The following is a 20,695-nucleotide window of genomic DNA, read 5'->3' as shown; positions in this document are numbered from 1 at the left end:
TTAAATTTCATGATGAAATCATCCGACCTTTATCTGAATTTGCATGAGTTACCAGTTAGAACTATTTCCTGACACAAACATCGGCAAATGAAAATTTTTGTCACTATCACAACTTCCTAAAAATACTTTTTTTGATCAGGAATATCATACACATGTAGTAAAGCACATTACAAATTTTCCTTTTTATGTTCAACCAAAAATCATACACATGTATATTCATCCAACACAAGCAAACCCATATTCTTTGCTAGTACACTGCTTCACAGTGCACATGTGGTTATTGCTTGGTGTTATTACTTTGATTTGCAATATACATGTACCGTATAACTAGCAATATATTATAATACCTCTAAGGTATCGCATATTGCTTTCTAGGAATACACATGTATCATAGTTTTTCTGTACTTTGATTTTCATCGTTCTTCTGTACTTTGATTTTTTCGTTCGCCAAAGAATCATTTTCTCCACCAAAACTGTTTTCCAAGGGAACAACTATTTTCTTATATTCGCCTTGTTGAACAGAGTCTTTTTCTTCGCTATTATGTGAGGCTGTATGAGTAACAATTGCAGGAGTCTTGGTCGCAGTATATTTTGGCAGAGGCTTAAATTTTGTCGCGGATACAGTCAGTTCTGGTTTGGTGCCATTGTTCTGCTTTAAGTCATTTTGACGGTCAAGGTCTTCGTGTTTTTCAAGATCATTGTGGTCAACTGAAGAATCTGATCTCGTTGTCTGGTTCCCGTCTGTATGGAAACCCTCATCCTGGTCATTATTTATATCTTCTTCATTTATTTTATCTTCGGCGCAGTTACTTTTGGAATTTTTCACACTCCTGTGTCGTTTCCGGAACCCACCCGACGACCTTTGGGTCATAACTAGATTATTATGTTTGTCCAAAGATGTTGGAGACCCAATGACGAAGAATTCGTCGGAATCTTCCTGGTTGTCTGAGTATCTGTCGCTAGACAATCGCGATCGGGGTGGGGGTAAATCCTTCATCAGCTTGAACAAGACTGACTCTGCCCACGGCTCAGGAAGGGTGATCACCCCTCGGGGTATGTGGGCTAGCCTGGGTTTACTGGCAGCCACCGCCTGGTCCTCAGATTGATGACGGTTGTATCTCAGGTAGCTATCCACATTGGTAAACTCGTACCGTCGTAGGTCCTTCTTCACTTCACCCAACTTGTGTCGCCCGTCATTTGAGTATCCTTCCTTAGCTCCCAAGCCTGCTTGCTGTGCGCTGTTCTTACCAACCCCGGGCACGACCGTTTTGTGAATTTTTAGGCAGTCTTGGAGATTTTGTAATCTGGCGAATTCGTCTCCTTGGCATTGCTGAGTGTTAGGTCGTGACATTCTCATACTTCTTCGTGGAGATCTCAGATAAGGGAAGTAGCTGTCATCTAAAATATGTGGATCGTAATATCGGTAATTACTCAGGTCATCCAGTGTATCGCCCTGAAATCTCTGTCCTGTAAGTTCCAGTGACGTCATCGCTCTGTTGTGTGACGTAGGAGCCGTCGATGGCGGCGCAAAATGGCTAGCGACCGATAAAGCACTGGGATTGTCAAGGGTATCGACTTGACTTCGAGTAGATTTTGCGGTTTTCAAGCTTATACGGGAGAACTGAGCCTCAATGTCCGGATCAAAGCAGGCATGTATGCCGTGTCCGAAAGGCGAAGGTTCCGTGCCGTATTTCAACGATATCCCATGGCTCACTCGGTACAGTTCCTTTGGGTTCGTCTTATAACTTCCGGCACGCGTTGTTTTTGGTCTGGTGCAGCGGCCAATCGAATTACTCCTTGTGAAACCTGTAGACTCTTTCACACCTTTTCCACTCAAAACAAAGCTTACTTTTGGACTGCTGACAGCATTCTGGTAATACACGCCAGGATATTCCGAGGACTCTTCACCCATTCCCTTTTCCCCTAGTATTGAAAGAAAGTCACCGCTTTTCACCATAGGTGTTGGACCAATATGAATCCGGCCCGTTCCTTTGACGTTACTGGCAGCACTATTCTTCACCGTGTCTTTCCTAATGGACAGCCTACCCTGGTGTGCCCGAATGAGCCCAGGGGGACAAGCCGGAGCGGCCCCTCCCTGTACACGAAGCCGATCTATTACCGTCGTCATTATTATGTATATATGCCTTCATAAACGAACCACAGACAGTCTTTTTGTCAAGGACATCCACAGAGGTCAAGTGGACGTTTGACAAGCAATACAACGCCGTATACACACATATACACAGTTTATGTGATCAAGATCTTTCAGCCAAACCAGCGAGCAACATTTCAGTGTCAGTACTGACTACTGAAATGACTCTTGGTCTGAAATGCCGGAACACTATTGACATAGTGTTGACAGTGGTCGCTTGCCTGAATGCAGTATCTGCTTGACTGCTTTGTTTGGCAGCCAACCACGTAATATGGGCTCTCCACTTGATGTCAGCTAATCACGGTGATCGGTAGTAGTGTCGTCACTCTGTAATATATAGACGAGGGCAAAATGAAGCATTATTGGTACATCAGATCATATACAACGCAATTACTTGTATGGCACAATGACAACAAAGAAAATATTGGAAGTGTTGACATGGAAATAAAAGAGAACATGTAAAGACAAATCATACGAACCGTTGTTGGAACATTATCTTGAATTATTTACTCATATTTTATTTTATTTATTTATATTTATTGATTTGTGTTTTACGCAGTACTCGAGAACATTTCACTTCTACGACGGCATCAAACATTGTGGTGGGAGGAAACGGGGCACAGCCGGGGGGAAACTCACAACCATCTACAAGGCTGCTGGCCTACATGTACATATTATAAGCACGAATTAGTAATGGATTTTACCTGTATGTTAGATTAAAGATTTGACGAAATATATTGTACACCGATACTGAAAAATCATCATGCACGTACGCCTAAATACCTGACCGCTGTCACTTGGCACGCGCGTCTGATCAAATATAGCCCTGGACAAAGGCCTTGTTGGTTGCCGGTATTATTTCACTAGTGTTGTAGCCTCCCCTCAAATCGGACTGGGGTACTAGATGGTCTGTTACAGAGTGGGTTAAACTGCCACGTATACTCGCCATAGAGAATTAAGTCTACAGTAAATCCGATATTACATCCACTCTAGCTCTGCCCTACACCTATTGACACATAATCTGTGCTAACAACAGGCCTTGAGTTGTTAACAGTGCGAAAACACTGACTGGAATTCTTACACGGCCGAATGACTAGACGCATTGACTGGGAAATAGACCTGCTGTTTGCAACACGCGTTTGTAAACGTTCCATAAAATGGCACTAAATACAGTATCGAATGATCAATATTGTTAAATTACGGGACTCTTCAGATTAAAGTGCACGCAGTCAGCTATATGGAGGACTTCTTACTCCCATGCAAGTAATTTTCAGTATCTACATGCGGTACACAATATTTTTTGATTGTTTTGATAAAATAAAAGTATTTCTTGATTCAATTTTAAGGTTTTAAGTGAACTGGCAGTGTTCACATAGTTCTTAAACTGCACAGAGTCTATGATCTGTGAATAAGACTAAAAATTAATTGTTGAAATGTAGCACAACTGGATAAAAATACACGTGTATTTGGGTTCGTTCCCCTGTACTCAGTGTAATGTCACTGAACATGCACGTGTATATGAGTAACACGTGTATATGAGATAAATCAACCTTGTCAAAACAGACTGTGATTATTAAACCATACATTTAGATGTAACAAAACTAACGTAATAACATGTCTCTGATGAGGTGCCAAATATAGCCAGGAGTACAAAAGCCTGCACCTTTTCACATTTTCGCAATGTGTAAATTTTCAAGGAGGAATGAACGAATTATCGATCATCCTTGAACTACTCACATTGGCCTTTAATTAAGAACTGAAATAACGTCGTAAATCTCCAGTAATATGACAGATTATTACACGAATTGCAAACGGCATACATTTAAATGCAATAAAAATGACATTGAAAGGGAAACGAGAGTTAATGTACGTGTGTAATAGTGAAATTTGTTCTGCATCATTTTTAAACCCTCTTAAAACATGTCCCAATTGACTTCTTGACAACATGAATGTATAACACTGTAAGTCCGCCAACTCCATTATATAATTGTTTACAGCCAAAGAAGATACTGTACATTAACATTTAATTATAATATAAACAAGACAAGCAAGCCTTTGACATTTTCATATGTAAGAGAGGATCTTCCTTTTTATAGATCAGAAAAATTAATCAAAATCTAGAAGCGCTTAATTCAGTGAGTTAAGGTGAGTTAATGGTACCTTACCTGTCAGTGTGTGGACGATACAAATGCTGACTGTCCATGTCTCACTGCAAACACAGCGGATTAACTTAGTGTTTTCCTTAACTACGCTTTACGGGACCTCGTCCAAATGATATTATACGCTCAGAACTGACATTGGGGTCAGGCATGATTTACCCAGAACAACAGCTTATAATAACTAAATGGGTTCGACTTCAAATTTACGTTTTATCCGATTGGCGCAAACAAAAGGCGCTGAGAGTTATCTCCCCTCGTGCATTGATTTTGATCGGACAGGTCAAGTGTGACGTGATCGACTAGTGTTAACCTGTGTTACATTACTGTCCGCGTTATAGCAGTCTGGTAAACCCGAGAATCACATCAGTTCTGCTGCTAGTTTAAGTCAGGAGGTTTATAACTTACCAGGTCTGACGTCCCTCATACATGTAGATGTGAACGATTCCTTTAGTAGCAGGCCTGCGCTAAAAGAAAACATAACACTAAACCAAATGTATATATGCATCTACAAAGTATTCCACTTCGGTTTAAAAAGTGTAACTTGCTATTTTGGTGATCTTACACAACCGAAATATAGCAGTTCAATGTAAGCAAAAATCACGCACATCGAGACAACCGAGAACGCCGCCATTTTATCAGTTTCAACCAGGCTCGGGTTATTTCCATAACCCGAGGACACAGAGCTCTGTTTCCGTTTACCACACCCGAACCCTGGTTTGTCTTTTAAAAATATGCGCGTGGGGATACGAGTGGCGCCACATCCAGTTCCTGGCTCCTCTGACATGGCCAGTCCCATGGTCTTGTAAGAGTTCGTGGTTAAATGTTAATTTGTAGAGTTACAAAGCTCGTCAGAAAAAAATGTCTGTGGTAATTTGCGTCTGATTCCACTTTCCTTCCCCATAATAACTTTGGTTATATCATTTGTCGTTTTTTTTCTTTTAAGCACAAGTGAAATAAATCAATCGAAGATTAAGCAGATTTTGCCACCCAGTGTGTGGTGAAGTGCGTCGTGTTTGAAATGGAAATCTTGCCTGGTGGGATGGGAGGTATGGGGTTGGGGGGTGGGGAGGGGGGAGGTGATATCATGAGATCATCATGCAGTGGCCAAAAACTTCAAGTTCTATCAAAACCAGACAAAATTCAGATATATTTTAACTAAATGCAAAGGTAATTTGTCAGGTTTCAACTAAAGCTATCCAGAAAAGTTTCTGGTATTGAGTTGAAATTTGGTATATGGATTCACCATGGCAGATCATATTTTTAAATTTTTTTTTCTTTTTTTTTTTTGATTTTCATAGAATTTTTGTCAGCTTTGTCTTGTTACATATATGTACAGTTTTCAGGATTTTTTCAAGGCGGCTGATTGTTCAGAATTGAAACTTAATACATAAGGCTTCACGGACCAAGTTCCGCGCCTTTTAGTTTGATTTTTAACCAAATTATGGCCTAGTTTTTTGTGATGAGCCTTGACATATCTAATATTCTGACGACTCATTTGAAAAATCTTTGTAAAATTTGGTCTGAAGAATCCATCGTACAGAACAGTTGGTTGAGGTGGAATTTCTTGACAAAAGCAAAATATGAAAAAGCATAGGCCTACCTATGGACACAGTTCAAGTTCATTTAAGGCAAATGTTATTTTTTACTTTATATATACACTTTTGCCGCGCTAAAGAATCCTCTTTTTCCAGAACTTATCATTAACAGGCCTGCTCAATGTTACCTTATCATATGAATGCAGTAGTTTAAGTAGTAGGAAGCATACTGTAATAACCAGTTGCGCTTTTGTTCAAGTGTTCGACTAAAGGGGAGCTACTCTGTCATTCCATATACAACACAAAGGTAACACCATACGGAATTGAACTTGTCAAGTGTTGCATGGTAAATGAATGCAGGCTCCATGGCACATCCAGCGGTGGTGGTGGTGGAGAGGGGGGGGGGGGGGGTGAGGGGGGATGATGATAGACATCATGTAGGCAAAATTGATGATAAAAGCTCGCTTATATTAGTTCAGTTTATGAATCATGTGCCAAAATCGCATTGTTGTAATTGCTGACAACACGTGAAAAGAAAGTCCAAACCATCATCTCTTGGGCCTAGGCTTATTTTGCAAAAGCCGATCTTCAGACGAAACCATATTAATTAATGTCTGCAGTACTCCGAAAGATTTCACCTGCACGATGCCTGTCATGTTTATAGCTGGAAGAGACCTACCCTTGACACGCTGTACCGGACATACCTCCAGACTTCAAGCCGCATGAAGTCTAAGCAGAGAGAGCTGGATTTGAACAATTGACTTCAATGGTCAAGTCACCGTCTCGGCCAAGGACCAAAATACATGTGTATATGTTAACCTTTGGATGTGGACGACGTAACAAAGAGAAAAACATGCGGAATATCCATGTAACCTTACACCCTGCCAATACCTGTATGCAAGGTATTTGTTTATTTATTTATTTATTTATTTGATTGGTGTTTTCCGTCGTGCTCAAGAATATTTCTATTATACGACGGCGACCAACATTATGGTGGGAGGAAATCGGGCAGAGTCCGGGGAAAGACCAGAACCATCCGTAGGTTGGTGCAAGACCCTCCCACATACGGCCTATATGCAAGGCATACTGGTGTTTAATTTTCACCTTGTCTAAATCCCTGTTCATTTTGTGTCTGTCCTCCCTGTTCATCTGTCCTCCCTGTTCATTTCATCCTGTATGTAAAATTGTGGACAGAGATTTTGTATAGATTCTTTTGCTAGCTTTGTCTGAGGTTTCATTTTGCTTTAAATTTTATTAAGAGTGTAATTTGCAAAAGCCCTAACTGAGGTAAGTTAACTAATGATCGTATCTTATTGGTTATATGTGTTAACGTTTGCTAAAAGTTTATCACACTGTCATCGCTGCTCTGGTTTTAATCTCTCTGTATATGCTGTAAATCTTTTATTATATTATATTATTAAGATCATATCAGACAGATACCTTTCTTTAGAATCAGTACTGACATACTTAAATTGCCACCTCACTAAAACATGTTGTCAAAGACACTAACCATCATACAATGTCCTGCCCCACAGGATTAATGAGCATTAACATCTGACATCTCTTGTATGATGGGAACCAAGCATGCAAAATAGTACATGTAGGCCTAGAAGTATAAATCCTCTATATGTTGTCGCAACGCAAACGATCCGTATAGCATTAGTATCCACAAGAGGTAGATGTTGATCTACGTGGTGAATAGGTAATTAACCATTACACATGCATGTCCCTACCAAACATTAAAATAATGTAAAAATCAATGATTATAATAATTATTTTAACCAATAATTATAGAGATTTATCAAGAGTGTAGGCCTGTGTAACAAAATATACGCTCACCCATATTTTTCGAACTAAGAATTACATTGTACAGTTACACAATAAATCGGTTTAGGGTTGTTTTATTTAGATGTGAGTTAAAAGAGGATTATCGCATTTTGATCATGCATGCAGCTGGTGCAAATGCGATTACCACGCCAACTCCGCTTGTAAATATGCTAAGGCTTTATATAACTGCACAGATGAAGTTTCACAACATGCAGTGTATTCGTGAGGCATGCGATTGTGAAGTATTGAAAGCATGGCACTATAGTGCTGTTGAGTACATGTGCCTATATGCCGGTTCGTGTTTTGTTTTCGAGCAGCCAGATTTTGTTTACACATATAACATGTTCCTACACGTTACGTTCCAGCAGGCTGGATGACAATGAAGTTACACTTTAACGTGTGCGGTGAAGGTGTCAGCCATAGGATACATGTATCAGATTAGGGTTACGATTGTAAGACCAGGAGTATAACGGTGACCTATTGCTCCATTTACTTTCATCTCAACTTGTCTGTCTTTGATGAATACGAACTGAATAAACCTTGCATGTACATCGCATAGAAAACATGAAAAGATTGATGACTGGTTATATAAGCCAAACCAGCGTCTTGTATCCTATAACTGGAATAATAGCACTGGCGAAAACATTATTTTACAACATGTTTAGGCATATTATGAAGGTCAGCAGGCGTGTAGACGAATAATAACATGTCTCTTAATGGCACATAATACATGAAATAAAATGTCACATTACCACAATATCTTTATGGCACTCAAAGCTAAAAAAAACTATCATACTACAAGTGAGTACATATATAGGCCTATCACTGAAATGATATCCAAGGGCTTTCAACAATTCGTATATACATATCATATCCTTCAGCTACATCCCGAAATTAATAATTTGTCTTTATATGTTGATGTACCGTATTACGCAGCGTAGAACTAAGCTGATAATGCATAAAGCCTTACAATATAAAAATGTCTGCACATCTAAATCTAATAAGGTGTTTACCGTTGGCCAATTATATCTATGGTACATACAGATGATGCTATATGCCGTGTGCCTAACAGTCATATATATGTACATTACACTGTCGTTATGCCTGTTCTAACCGTACACTCTAACAGTATTAATACTGTTATCATGGGTAGGTCTGCACTTCACTTGACATCTGCACGAATCATGCCAAGATCGTTCTGGGACATGAAGCGAGCTGTCACTCAAAATTAAGGAGTTCTCAAATAGCCAATTGTGAAGTAGCAGTGTCATTGTGGTGAGCGTGTCAGGCGAATGGTCAACGACAATGTTCAGATGAGAACTGAGTATAGTACGTGTAAACACGAACGTTTACTTTTCTTGGCTTCCGTAGTGATGTCTTGTTTATTTTGACTTACTCGTATATGTATGTATGGACGCACACTAAATTATAGATATCGTGGAACGGGGTACTACATATTTAGATTTCTGGATTTACAGATCTTCAATCAGTTTTTTGGTTGCGGTGTTAGCACCAAAGTCACGGACTGAACATCTGAGGTGTTATTGGCTGAATTTTACGGACTGTGATACTTTAGTTAAATGAAGAGGAAATGAAGAACTGTGCGATCTGCAAGAAGGCCCATTCAATAAGACAGACGACATAGATAATTGCACGGACGCCTGTTGGTGAAAGGATGATGTCTTGTTTGCTCCAAAACATCGACATGCTCAGGAGTAAAAGGAAATATATTAGGGAATTTCTGGCATGTTATCGTGACACGTGTTATGTGGTGACTTCCTGCATGAAGTCTTAAAGCACTTGATATCTGGGGTTTGCCTGGCAATCTGCCCTATATATCGTCCAGGACTTGCACACGCTGAATAAACTTTTTCCCCTTCAAGGATTATGTTTCTGTGACACTAAATCACTGCTTAGCCTGATCAACAGATTTGAACAGAGGGCTCTCAGGTGTGCATGTACGTTGCATAATACTGAGCGCCGCTGTGATTTTCGGGGGTATAGCAGTACCCAGTGAGTTTGGACCAATCACCTAGAGCCACAAGGGAGGGATAGCCGGCATGTGCCTTGTGAGGCGTTAGGTAACTGATATAACCTTGAGTTGTATGTGTCTGTGAGTAGTCTGGCCATAATGATGTTTTCGGATGGCGTGAGGGCACCATTAATAACTGATCTTCAGAAGAGGTTTAACCTTCAGTGCACAGTAGATGGCAAGAAAGGCATTTTGTTCAAACATGAGGAGGTACCCTTGCCCAGTCCTCGCTCTGCCTTTGACTGTAGCTCCGGATTTGTGCCGTTCAGAAAAACCAAGATTTCCAGCTTCCTCATCCAGCATCCTCTGAAGCCATGGGAATCCTCGATCCCAACTCGATCCCACTACTGGAAAAGCTGGGACGGCACGAACAGGAGGAGCGCGGACGCCAGGGACGCCAGGGACGCCCTGTATATGTATTCGTGCAAGGCGAAAAGGCGCATAACGGAATCAGACATGGGCGATAGCCTTCCACTGATATTTCAGTCGAAGCCAAGACCAAACACTGTAGCCAAAAGTCGACTCTCAGACCCTCCCAGGAATGAGTCCCACGGACATAGGCGGAGTTACACGGCAGTTGAGAGATCAAAAGCTGACCAAGTGAGGGCGAGGAAAGCTCTCATGAAGAAGGAATATGCTCAGAGGCTGAACACAAACAAATCGGCCTTTTTCGCCGTGCGTAGAGTGTTTCCAGCAAGTCAAGAATCACAGCCCGAGAATAACGGACAGACTGTTCTTCCTAAAGGTCATCATGTCTTAGACAAAACTGAGGCCAACTCCAGCCCCAGACTTCCTGTCAAGATTGACAGACCAATGAAGAAAGAAAAGGGTCGCTACAGACCTGTTTCAAGGACAATTGTCAAAACGCCAAAACAGGATTTTGAGAATTCATCGACGGACAAGAAAGGTCCCCAATCCGCTGAGGCCTACAAGGTGATACTGCACAGACGGCGAGAGCAATTGCGAGAACAACGGAAAAGAAACACATCAGTCAGTACTCCCATAAGCCAGTTTCGACGGACAAACAACACCATGGTTTCCCACTATGATGACACGGAAACCAAGCTGCTCCAGTCAGTCATTGAAGTCAACAAGCCCCCTTCTCGACTACCCTCTGCTCAAACACCTGTTACGCCCGCTTGCAGCGTACGGGAAACGTCTGCAAAAGGCAATGAAGATATCATCAATGAATAAACTTTATAAAAAACTAACAATAAGAAAGAAGTACCAATCCAAAGGAGGCGATTTGCTGAAGCGTCATGCACTTGATACATGTAGCTTAACAGAAGAGCAAATTTCTGTTGCACTGACGAGTTCTTAAATCGAATAGTTTATTGCGGACTACAGTATTAATTTAGGATTATATTATGAATGCGAATGTGAGTGCTTTTTAAACTGCGACTTGGGTATCTTTATCTAGGAATAAAGAACGGCATGGTTGATTCATTGTTGCTTAATGCCTGACTCAAGAATTTTGCAATTATTCGAAAGCAGTCAGTTGTTTTATGGGTGGAGGAAACCGGAGTGCTCGTGGTAAACCACCGAACTTTGGCAAGTTTCCGGCAAACTATCCTGTGTGTGACGTATCAACGACTTACACGCTATTATGGTGGAAAACAGAATATATTCGACTAAGGTAAAACTGCGTAAACCACTGGAATTGGAGACTGTTCAGAATACCGTGTACAGATACACTAAAACAGACAAGCCTGTTGTCTGAGTGATGCTAGAATATATTCTGTTATTAATAACATAAGTCCAGCTCATGCTGGCTTCCTTTCCAACCGTACGTGGGAAGGTCTGTCAGCAACCTGCGGATGGTCGCATGTTTCCCCCGGGGCTCTGTCCGGGTTCCTCCCACAACAATATTGGCCGCCGTCGTATAAGCGCAAAACACTAATCAAATAAATAAATGAGTAAGTAAATATTAATATCATAATTCCCTGTCATATTCAACACAGTATCCCGTTAGTTTAATAGAGTCTTTGTGTTGAATTAATAAAATGTGTCTGATATGTTCAATAGAGTAATCTGTTGCAATAGCAGAATACATTCTAACATCACTCAGACAACAGACTTTCTGTTAAAATTAACAGATCGATTTTCTGAGTGTAAACTGTTAAGAGAAACTTTATTCATTCATTCACTGTGTTCTAAACAATTACAAAGCCCCCTAAAAACAGCGAGATTCGGAAAATCTACACACTTCTTGCCCAAACCAGGGACTCAATGAGTGTTTAAGTGGTCGAGTGTTTCAATCCGACATCCAGTGACCGTACTCAGAGACTGTACACATACAAGTTAATTTGTTTGTGAAGCAATTGGTGATACATATGTATGTGCAATGGGTCGGCAAAGTTGACTTTTCGTGGTGCCAATTGAAATTCTTCCAAATAACGTTAAACAAAATAGCATACGGATGTACATGGGATATAAGAATATGAATGTATTAAAATTACATATGTAAACTGTAAGAAATTGATGTGATTTTATTGCCCTCTTATTGCTGTTTATCTGTGTCTGTATTGCATCGTGCTCGAAATTAAGTGTGGTGCTTACTGTTCCTGTATCTGTACACCTACCAACACTTTCATTCGGATATTTTGTAATAATAAATGGAAACTTGCATGTTTATAAGACGTACCACGTTCAATATATATGTATTTCAGTGCGTGTGTATACATGCATGTTACGATGTCAAATTCACAATGAGTTTATTTTCAATCCAGCAGATGGCTGTCGGTCGCTGGCCTCACATGAAGTGACCAAAGGGCGGCTAGACGACCCACTCTTCAAAACAATTGACCTACGTACGTGTACATCTATAGGCTTATGTGAAGTAGGAGTTCGAATTATTAATAGCAGCCCCTAGTTCCTGAATCTGCTTCATAGCCCCCGGGGCTAGGGGCTGTATATTTATCATGTTGGATATATGAACAGTTGCAATCAAAGCGAAAATGAGGTATATGTTTTGTTATCGATAATCGCGCAGCGTAATGACCCAGGAGCCTCTCACAAATGCGGTCGCTGCGAGTTCAAGTCCAGCTCATGCTGGCTTCCTCTCCGGCTGTCACTGGGAAGGTCTCCAGCAACCAACGGATGGTCGTGGGTTTCTCCCGGGCTCTGCCCGGTTTCCTCCCGCCATAATGCTGGCCGCCGTCGTATAAATGAATAATATGTTGGGTAAAGCGTAAAACACCAATCAAATAAATAAATTTGAATTTCACTCAATCGCCTAGAACATATCTGGCGCCCTTCCAACACAATTGAAAACTGTTAACTGCTTCTCTTTGCATGACCTGTCCTATTTTCGTACTTTATGTGCTTTCTTAGTACTTTGGTGGTTTGTTATAAGTCGTTTTGGTGAATTGGCCTTGCGATTATTGACATGGAACGTCCTTTTTGGTGTACGGCTGGTATGCGAATGTCTGTTTCGACGTATAGATTTGAATTATTTCAAAGATGCATCTCACCTCAAGTGGTTATTATTCCATACCATGAAAACTGAATGTAAATCAGATCGCTTTGGTGGCGAGTTCAAGTCCAGCTCCGTCTCGAAGTCAGGAGGCCTGGGATCAAACCGGCTTCAGGTCATATCAATAGGACAATAAAACTGGCACTTGTTGCTGCCTCACTTGGCGCTCTGCACCTAGAGGTTAAGACAATGGAAATAAAATTTGGCCCGGTGTCAGTATAATGTGACATTGGGTGCCATGTCAGGCGTCTTTGGCATATGATACTTCATGGAATAGCCGCAATATATATGTACTCCACGCACAACTACAATGTCTGTAGTAATATGACTGAAAAATTGTTAAGTACGTAAACGTGTATGTGATATGTGTTATTTTTTATCCACTGTGTCATAGTATGTATGTGTGTAGGCCTACATGTACAGATCATATCATATAGTATCACATCACATGATTTTGTCAGCGGAGATACAGTGGTAGGCCTGTTTTTAACAGACATTACATGTTGCTTATCCCAGGAAAGGTATCTGGGCCTACTATATACGGGCCTAGGTATTATACATAGGCCTACATGTACATGTATGCATCGCGTACGTTGATCTTATTTTAAAGAATGTGCTGCATCAGTTTATTCATACTGATCAAATTGGACCCGTAAGCTTACTAACTATTAGTGCTTTTGTTTACAATTTTTTTCTGTACCATACCAGTGGAATGCACGATGAAAGCTCACCTCTTTAGCTAGGCCTGCATATGCGCACGTCCCGAAAGCGAAAGCAACAGACTGCAGCAGTTATGTCCCTTCGATCAACGCACGCTGGACGTTGTTAATACTAAAACTCGATAGAAAGAACATGACCGTTGGTCATCTTTGTTAAATCATTGCTTGCTGTCGAGTTTTGCAGCGCTCGCTACCTCGATGGGAAGGAGGTAAAGTGTTTGATGAAGTAAAGGTGTGTAGATACTTGTAATTCCATTTTCATTGCGACATAGGCCTATCACTGTTAGTGTTACAACAACAACAGCTATACACGTTGCATCCAAATCCAGTCAAATTTACCGTACCATAATTTATGAATTACCGGTGTTCGAATCTGCTTTAGGTTTATGTAATATCCAAACTGGCCGCAATCTGCTTAAAGTTCAGGGGCGAATCGTTTGTGGTGAGCGCAAGACCAGTCAGATTAGCCATTTACAACCTGTGTTTGTCAGTTTTCATGTTTATGCCATTTTCCAGTCTTGGGATTAGCGTGGGCCCATTTCACCATGGAAGGAGAATATTCTACCTCCGTGCTTAAACTTAAGTCAAAGCTTCAATTATTAAATTTGGTATATTTCTTTTCGTGAATTAAGCTGAACTTACCCAGAATTTACACTTTAAAGCAAAAGTTTGACCAGACCTTGTAATATTAGAAAAAACAGTGCCGGGGTGTTAAAGTTATTTGAAATTTTGAAAGTTTTAGATCGTGTTGTGATCCTGGGGCCTTGCAATCAAATCAACGAGTAAATCATTGATTGGTGGCAGGGGACTGAGAAAAGTGCTGTGTAGTAACAACATCCGTCTTGGGACACTCACACTAATAATTATTTAATAAGCAGTTTTTGAGTTACATGTACATCATTACAACAAATATGTGACGTGGCAGCTCAAGATGACAATGCAGCTTTATGCTATGGTGCTGCTGCTTACCTAATTTTGAACATTAATTGCATTTTATTCATGTTTAATTCAAACTGCTGGAAAAAGATTATTTTTTGGGGCGATACATGTATTTGGAACCTAAACCCATCTAAGAACCTAATTCAATTTTCAGTTTAATTGTAAGTTAAACTTGTTAAACGTAGTCTTCCATATTTTATTACGTCCCCATGTTAAATTGGCAGATTGACCATACTTTGCCGTAAAGCAACATCATGTCACAAAGGGATGTTACTCTGTTTTTGTAACTTTGTATCTGAAATACTTTGCATTCAGTCAGTATTGTTTCATGCTGGTTACAGAATTCTAGACACATGTGAGAACAATGGATGCAGAGAAAGCAAAGGTGTTATTTGATGAAGGTGGAACCCTGGTGTTTCTGAACGTGCCAGAGGGTACAGAGTTTGGCATTGACTACAACTCATGGACTGTGGGTCCGAACTTCAGAGGGGTAAAAATGATCCCACCTGGCGTACATTTTATCTACTACAGGTGAGAAGTATACACACCGAACAGGATGTTGAATGGGTTATCTTCGCTATCTTAAATTATCTTTTAAACAACTTTCAAAATAACAAATCAGTAGAATTCTCGGAATGAGGCAAAATAAGCATGGACAAAATTTTAGATCATTTACTGTCTATTTATGATCTGGAACATGTATGCCAACACTGTGTTGTTGTGTCACATGTTTCTAAGTGAACAAGGAAATGATATCAATAAACATATTGCTTGTCAGGCAAGTTTACTTCTTATGTTGACTTCTTTAGGGTCTAAATCTCTGTTACTTCACATCAAGTTCTTGTGTCTGTATATATATATATGTATATATATATATATATATATATATATATGTATGTATGTGTGTGTGGAGTGGCACGTATTTCTTGGTCATAAAATTGTTTATTTGTTACAGTGCGGTTAACTCAGACCAGCAAACTGCTCCAAGGACTGGATTTTTTCACAATTTTGAGCAGAAAGAAATTCTGGTGAAGGAGTGGGATGCATATATGGAAGGTAGACTGGGGTTATTCTGGGAGTTTTGGGTCTGTTAAAGGAACCAGTAATAAAACAAACTAGAAACAATAAATAATAGAAATATTAACTGAGCCAGTAATTTTGATGTGTCACACTTATAATTTTAAAACAGTGTCACTTGTATGAGTGCCACGCTCATATCTGCAAACAGTGACAATAATTTTACATATTTATACTACAGTCTTAGTACTTCATATTTTTTGGTGAATTCTGAGATAAGTACAAAAAAAAAGTACTATCAAATTCAATCAAACCTTTGCTATTATTGTTGTCGAGGCATACACGAACATCTTAATACATCCTTAAGACATTATTAACAGCAGTTTTTATTGTGGAGGAAATGTGGATACCTTTTTTTTATATATAGCCTGGGGTCAATTTGAAGTGTATGTAGTTTTAAGTAGCCGTTTAGCTAAAAATGGTCTTACACACGATGTACAATAATCAAATAAATAATATAAAAAATAAATTATGCCGCGCAGCAGAAATAATAAGTAAGTTAACGTGAAACTTCATTGTTGAGGCAGGGGGTAGGAAAAGTGGTGGCTCTGTGGCCTACTTGTTATAGCATGCTAGCAGATCAGAATAATGACCAAGGAGCCTCACACCAATGCGATTGATGTGAGTATAAATCCAGCACATGCTGGCTGCCTCTCCGTTTGTATGTTGGAAGGTCTGCCAGCAACCTCTGGTTGGTCGTTCAGTGTGGTGGATTTGCTCTGTACTCTGCCAGTTTCCTTCGACCATAATGCTGGCCGTCAATGTGTAAGTGAAATATCCGTGATGGTGGGGTAAAACTCCAATCAAATATAAATAAATAAGTTATTAGCGAAGGACAGATTGGCTATAGTGAGAATGACACATTAACCATATAAGCCAATGCGGGAACGCTATAACGAGATCTTAGTCCAGACTTTAACTGGATTGTTACAATACATTTATTGTGTATATATTTGGCAGATATCAAGGACAGTTCTGCTGATGCCTCTACTGTGGAGAGAGTTCTCATTAACAAACAGGAAATGGATCGGTTTTTGGGACACTACCCATATGAAAAGTGAGACCTCTGAAATGGTAACACAGAGTCAGTATAATCAGATAATGTACTGGTAGAGTGAACTAAGGTACTGGCACCAAGGTCATTTCTGCTTGTGAGGCCTTGGAAACAGTAAGTGGTTGACGTTGTGAGGTCTAAAGCTCATTAAGACCACTTGTCTTTCGCCAAGATGGTGTGAATAGATATAAATGTACTTCCCGTATGGCAAAGCTTGTCAGAATTTTTTTTTGGATTTTACACTTTCCCAATCTGAAGTGTATCCTGAGCACTCTGGTTTTCTCACTGCCTAAAAGTGACTGGCTGAGTGACATTGTATAAGTGAAAAATTCTTGAGTATGGCGAAAATAAAATCAGGAAGTTTATGTTTACACCTGACACCAACCCATATGAAAAGTGAGGCCATTGTGTTGCCTGTCATATTAAACAGTGAATCATTATTCCATGTGAACAAAAGTGCTGGGACAAAAGTCATCTCTATGCCTCACACACAAACCAGCAAAGAAGCAGATTGCTGTTCGGCAAATGTGAAAGTAATTTAGGACTTTTTAGTTTGAACTGATAGATATGAAACAGTCAACCCTAGTCTTGTTCTGTGTGCTTCTTTTTTGTTTAAAATTGGAATAATATTGAGCTTAATATGAAATTAGAAAAAGTCACTTTATAGGTTGTTAAATCTGCCTTTTAGTTGTAATTCAGATACCTGACATTTTGTATGCTGATAAGTTAGTGAAAAAAAAAACATGAAATTATAGTTGACTGTGTTTCTAAGGGATGTTCGCTTTTCCTTTCAGTTACAAAAAGTGGGTGTCACTGACGAATTACATCACGCCTGGACTAGCCCAGTCTCTTCAGCCGGTTAACGGAAAAATCTGTTCTGTGACAGAGTTTGTTTCAAAGTGTAGTACCTCACAAAGTAGGAAGCAGGAAGCAGAGGCAGAACTGAGGAAACCAGCTCGCATGGAGGATGGTGAAGGCTCAACTGCATCCTCTAAACTGGCTGACATGGAGAAAAGGCTACCAAAAATGGAGACTGTTCCGGGCACAGAAATCAGGTTCAATCAGATTCCAAAAATTAAATATCCCCCTGGGTCTTCCCCAAAGGACATGACCAAATACAGTCTGGACTCCAGTTACGCCCTGAAGGCAATGTTACAAAGCTGCTATAAGAAACCAGACCAGATGTTGGGCATATTAGGTGAAATCCAGTTTAGTTTTGTATGTTTTATCGTTGGACAAGTCTACGATGCGTTTGAACACTGGAAGCGTTTGGTTCATCTCTTGTGTTCGTGTGAAGAAGCCCTGTCTAGTGACACTGATCTGTTCATGAAGTTTATTTCCCTCATGCACTTTCAGCTGAGGGAAATCCCGGAAGACTTCTTTGTAGATATTGTCTCTTCCAATAACTTCTTAACGAACACTCTGCACGAGTTCTTCTCAAACGTCAAGCACAGTTCAGCAAGCGACGCTCTCAAGAAGAGAACTGAAGAGTTCTGCAAAAACTTGACTAAAAAATATAACTGGGACTTTGAAACGGAGCCAGATGACCTGGCCCCAGTTGTTGTGGATCTGAACTGAAGGAGTTTCCTTCTCACACAACAAAATAGTTTTTTTTGGTTGGTCGTGTCCACAGTCATGTTGTCTTTGGTAGTTATGTTTTCTAGGTGTATATTATGCTGAGGTCATAACAGATACTTCCACATCGTGAAAACAATTTTGCACCTTGAGATATTAATTTGTGAATTGTATTAACCATGCATAAATTAGAGTACTTTTTTGATATCTTAATAAATGACTTGTTTAAATGAACACCATTTTCAAAGTGTATGTATACAGAAAAAAAGTTTAACTCTGGCGGTCAAAAACAACAAGAGGGCTTAAGACGTCTGCTTATTACATGTAATGCAGATGGACGCATTATTTATCAATCTCACATTTGACCTTTGAGCTTAACAAACCTTTGCCTTTTGCAGAAGGAACATATGAATTACAGGAAAAAGAGATTTATGCTCACCATTTTAATGGACGTCAAAGATGTTGGAACATAATAATTGCAGAACTATTCAAACCAATCAGTCAAAGAAATGTATATCTGATAAAAACGTTTTTACATGACTAGAGGTAACCATTGGAATGATAGGCCTTACAAAAGGGAAACCGAAATCCCATATCCTTTACACTGTCAGAGGTCAGCATATGCTTTAGTTGGCTGGGACGTTACCCCGATAAGAAAGTGTCTAAAAAGCCCTGATTTTTTTTCCCCCAAAGGATTTACATTTCGATATATTTTGTGGGACATTTAGTTCTGATGATAGCTTACCGGTTTGAGGGTCTTGTGCAGAGTGGTACTTTCACTCGGCTTGCTTTTAGAGTTTTTGCTTTTAGAGTTTTTGCTTTTAGAGTTATCTCCCATTGTTCGCATACTGTAGAGACCGTTCTCCATTGGAAGCGAGTTATTCCTAAAGCGTATACCTTTCCCTAATGGTCAGAGCTTGTCTGACAACTCTCTTTTAGTTATTGGAAAAAGCACGTGTGATACATCAGAAAGTGAAGTCACGAAAGCGGATACTTGAGACACTTGGGGGACGTTTCCTTCCACCATAATGTTGGCTGACGTCGTATAACGTTTCCTCCCACCATAATGCTGACCGCTGTCGTGTAGCGTTTCCTCCCACCATAATGCTGGCCGCCGTCGTATAACGTTTCCTCCCAACATAATACTGGACGCCGTGGTATGAATTAAGTATTCTTCAGTACTGCGTAAAAAATAAATCAAATAAATAAATGAAAGAAAGGCCGAATCGAGTAAGGCGTTCCATAATGGGAGATATTTTTGTTTGCTCATGTCTCTTCTTGATGCTTATCATTTTAATACCAATTTTATGGACCTCTTATGTGGTTTAATTGTTAAAGCTACCGCCTTGAAGTCAGGAGGCCCGGGTCGGGGAATGCTAAAGACTTTAGAAATGGAAAAATGCTTGGCGCTGAACATTGAGAGGCTAAAACTAGGAAAAATAAATGGTTGGCCCGGTGAAAGCAAGGAAACTAGCCCGGTTAAAGCAAGGAAACTAGTCCGTTGTGAGTATAATATGACTGGGTGGGGCGTCATATCTAGTGGCATCTGCATGATACTTCAGCTGCGGCAGCACTTTGGTGGCATGGACTCGCCCTGTCACAAATAGACAGTACATATATATTTACATTATGATGGCTAGTAATGGTTATAGTATGCATGCAGGAATATTAAGGTTGGTGAAGCGAAGGGGCGAGGTTGCTACTCAAGAATATTCAATTAAATACGTATTTGTAGATGGACGGGTTTATGATCGGAGGAAAATGCTTAGTACGCTATCAAGCAATTCTTCTGACATGTCCTTACAGCGGACGTGTCGCTCTCTACGCTCGCTTACATCACTGCCCCCACAAGAAAAGCTCTGCCTTTAGAGCCTGTGCGACGCACGTATATGTCATCTTGTTAAAAGTTTAGCATCACCATTGGTGTCCTCGCGACACTTCTTAATCTGCATTCATCAATAAAATCGTGTCCGGTGTTGGTTAGAATCACATTGTACATACATTGGATAAAGGGAATGCGTGTGTATAACGTATTCTTACTTCTTACTTCTCTTGTGTTAGTTTCAGGGCGTTTCAGGGCGCATGCTGTGTAAAAAGTTTAAACAAAATGACATCGTCTTTGTTTTGTACATTTATATGCACGTTACGAAG

At 40.0% G+C, this 20,695-nt stretch overlaps 1 protein-coding gene across 1 annotated transcript; it reads left to right on the top strand.

Moving 5' to 3' along the window:
- The first annotated feature begins 14,001 nt into the window (after window positions 1–14,001).
- Window positions 14,002–18,778, top strand: LOC135461248 (protein AAR2 homolog). The gene is made up of 6 exons (XM_064738253.1): window positions 14,002–14,131; window positions 14,636–14,729; window positions 15,177–15,369; window positions 15,794–15,894; window positions 16,876–16,972; window positions 17,764–18,778. The coding sequence occupies exons 3-6, from the start codon at window positions 15,203–15,205 to the stop codon at window positions 18,545–18,547; spliced, it is 1,149 nt and encodes a 382-aa protein (XP_064594323.1). The 5' UTR covers window positions 14,002–14,131; window positions 14,636–14,729; window positions 15,177–15,202; the 3' UTR covers window positions 18,548–18,778.
- Window positions 18,779–20,695: the final 1,917 nt, after the last annotated feature.

The sequence above is a fragment of the Liolophura sinensis genome, chromosome 1 (genome assembly GCF_032854445.1).
Source record: "Liolophura sinensis isolate JHLJ2023 chromosome 1, CUHK_Ljap_v2, whole genome shotgun sequence".
Classification (NCBI taxonomy): domain Eukaryota; kingdom Metazoa; phylum Mollusca; class Polyplacophora; order Chitonida; family Chitonidae; genus Liolophura; species Liolophura sinensis.
The sequence above is the reverse complement of the archived record's forward strand: the minus strand, read 5'-3'. Positions and strand labels throughout refer to the sequence as shown.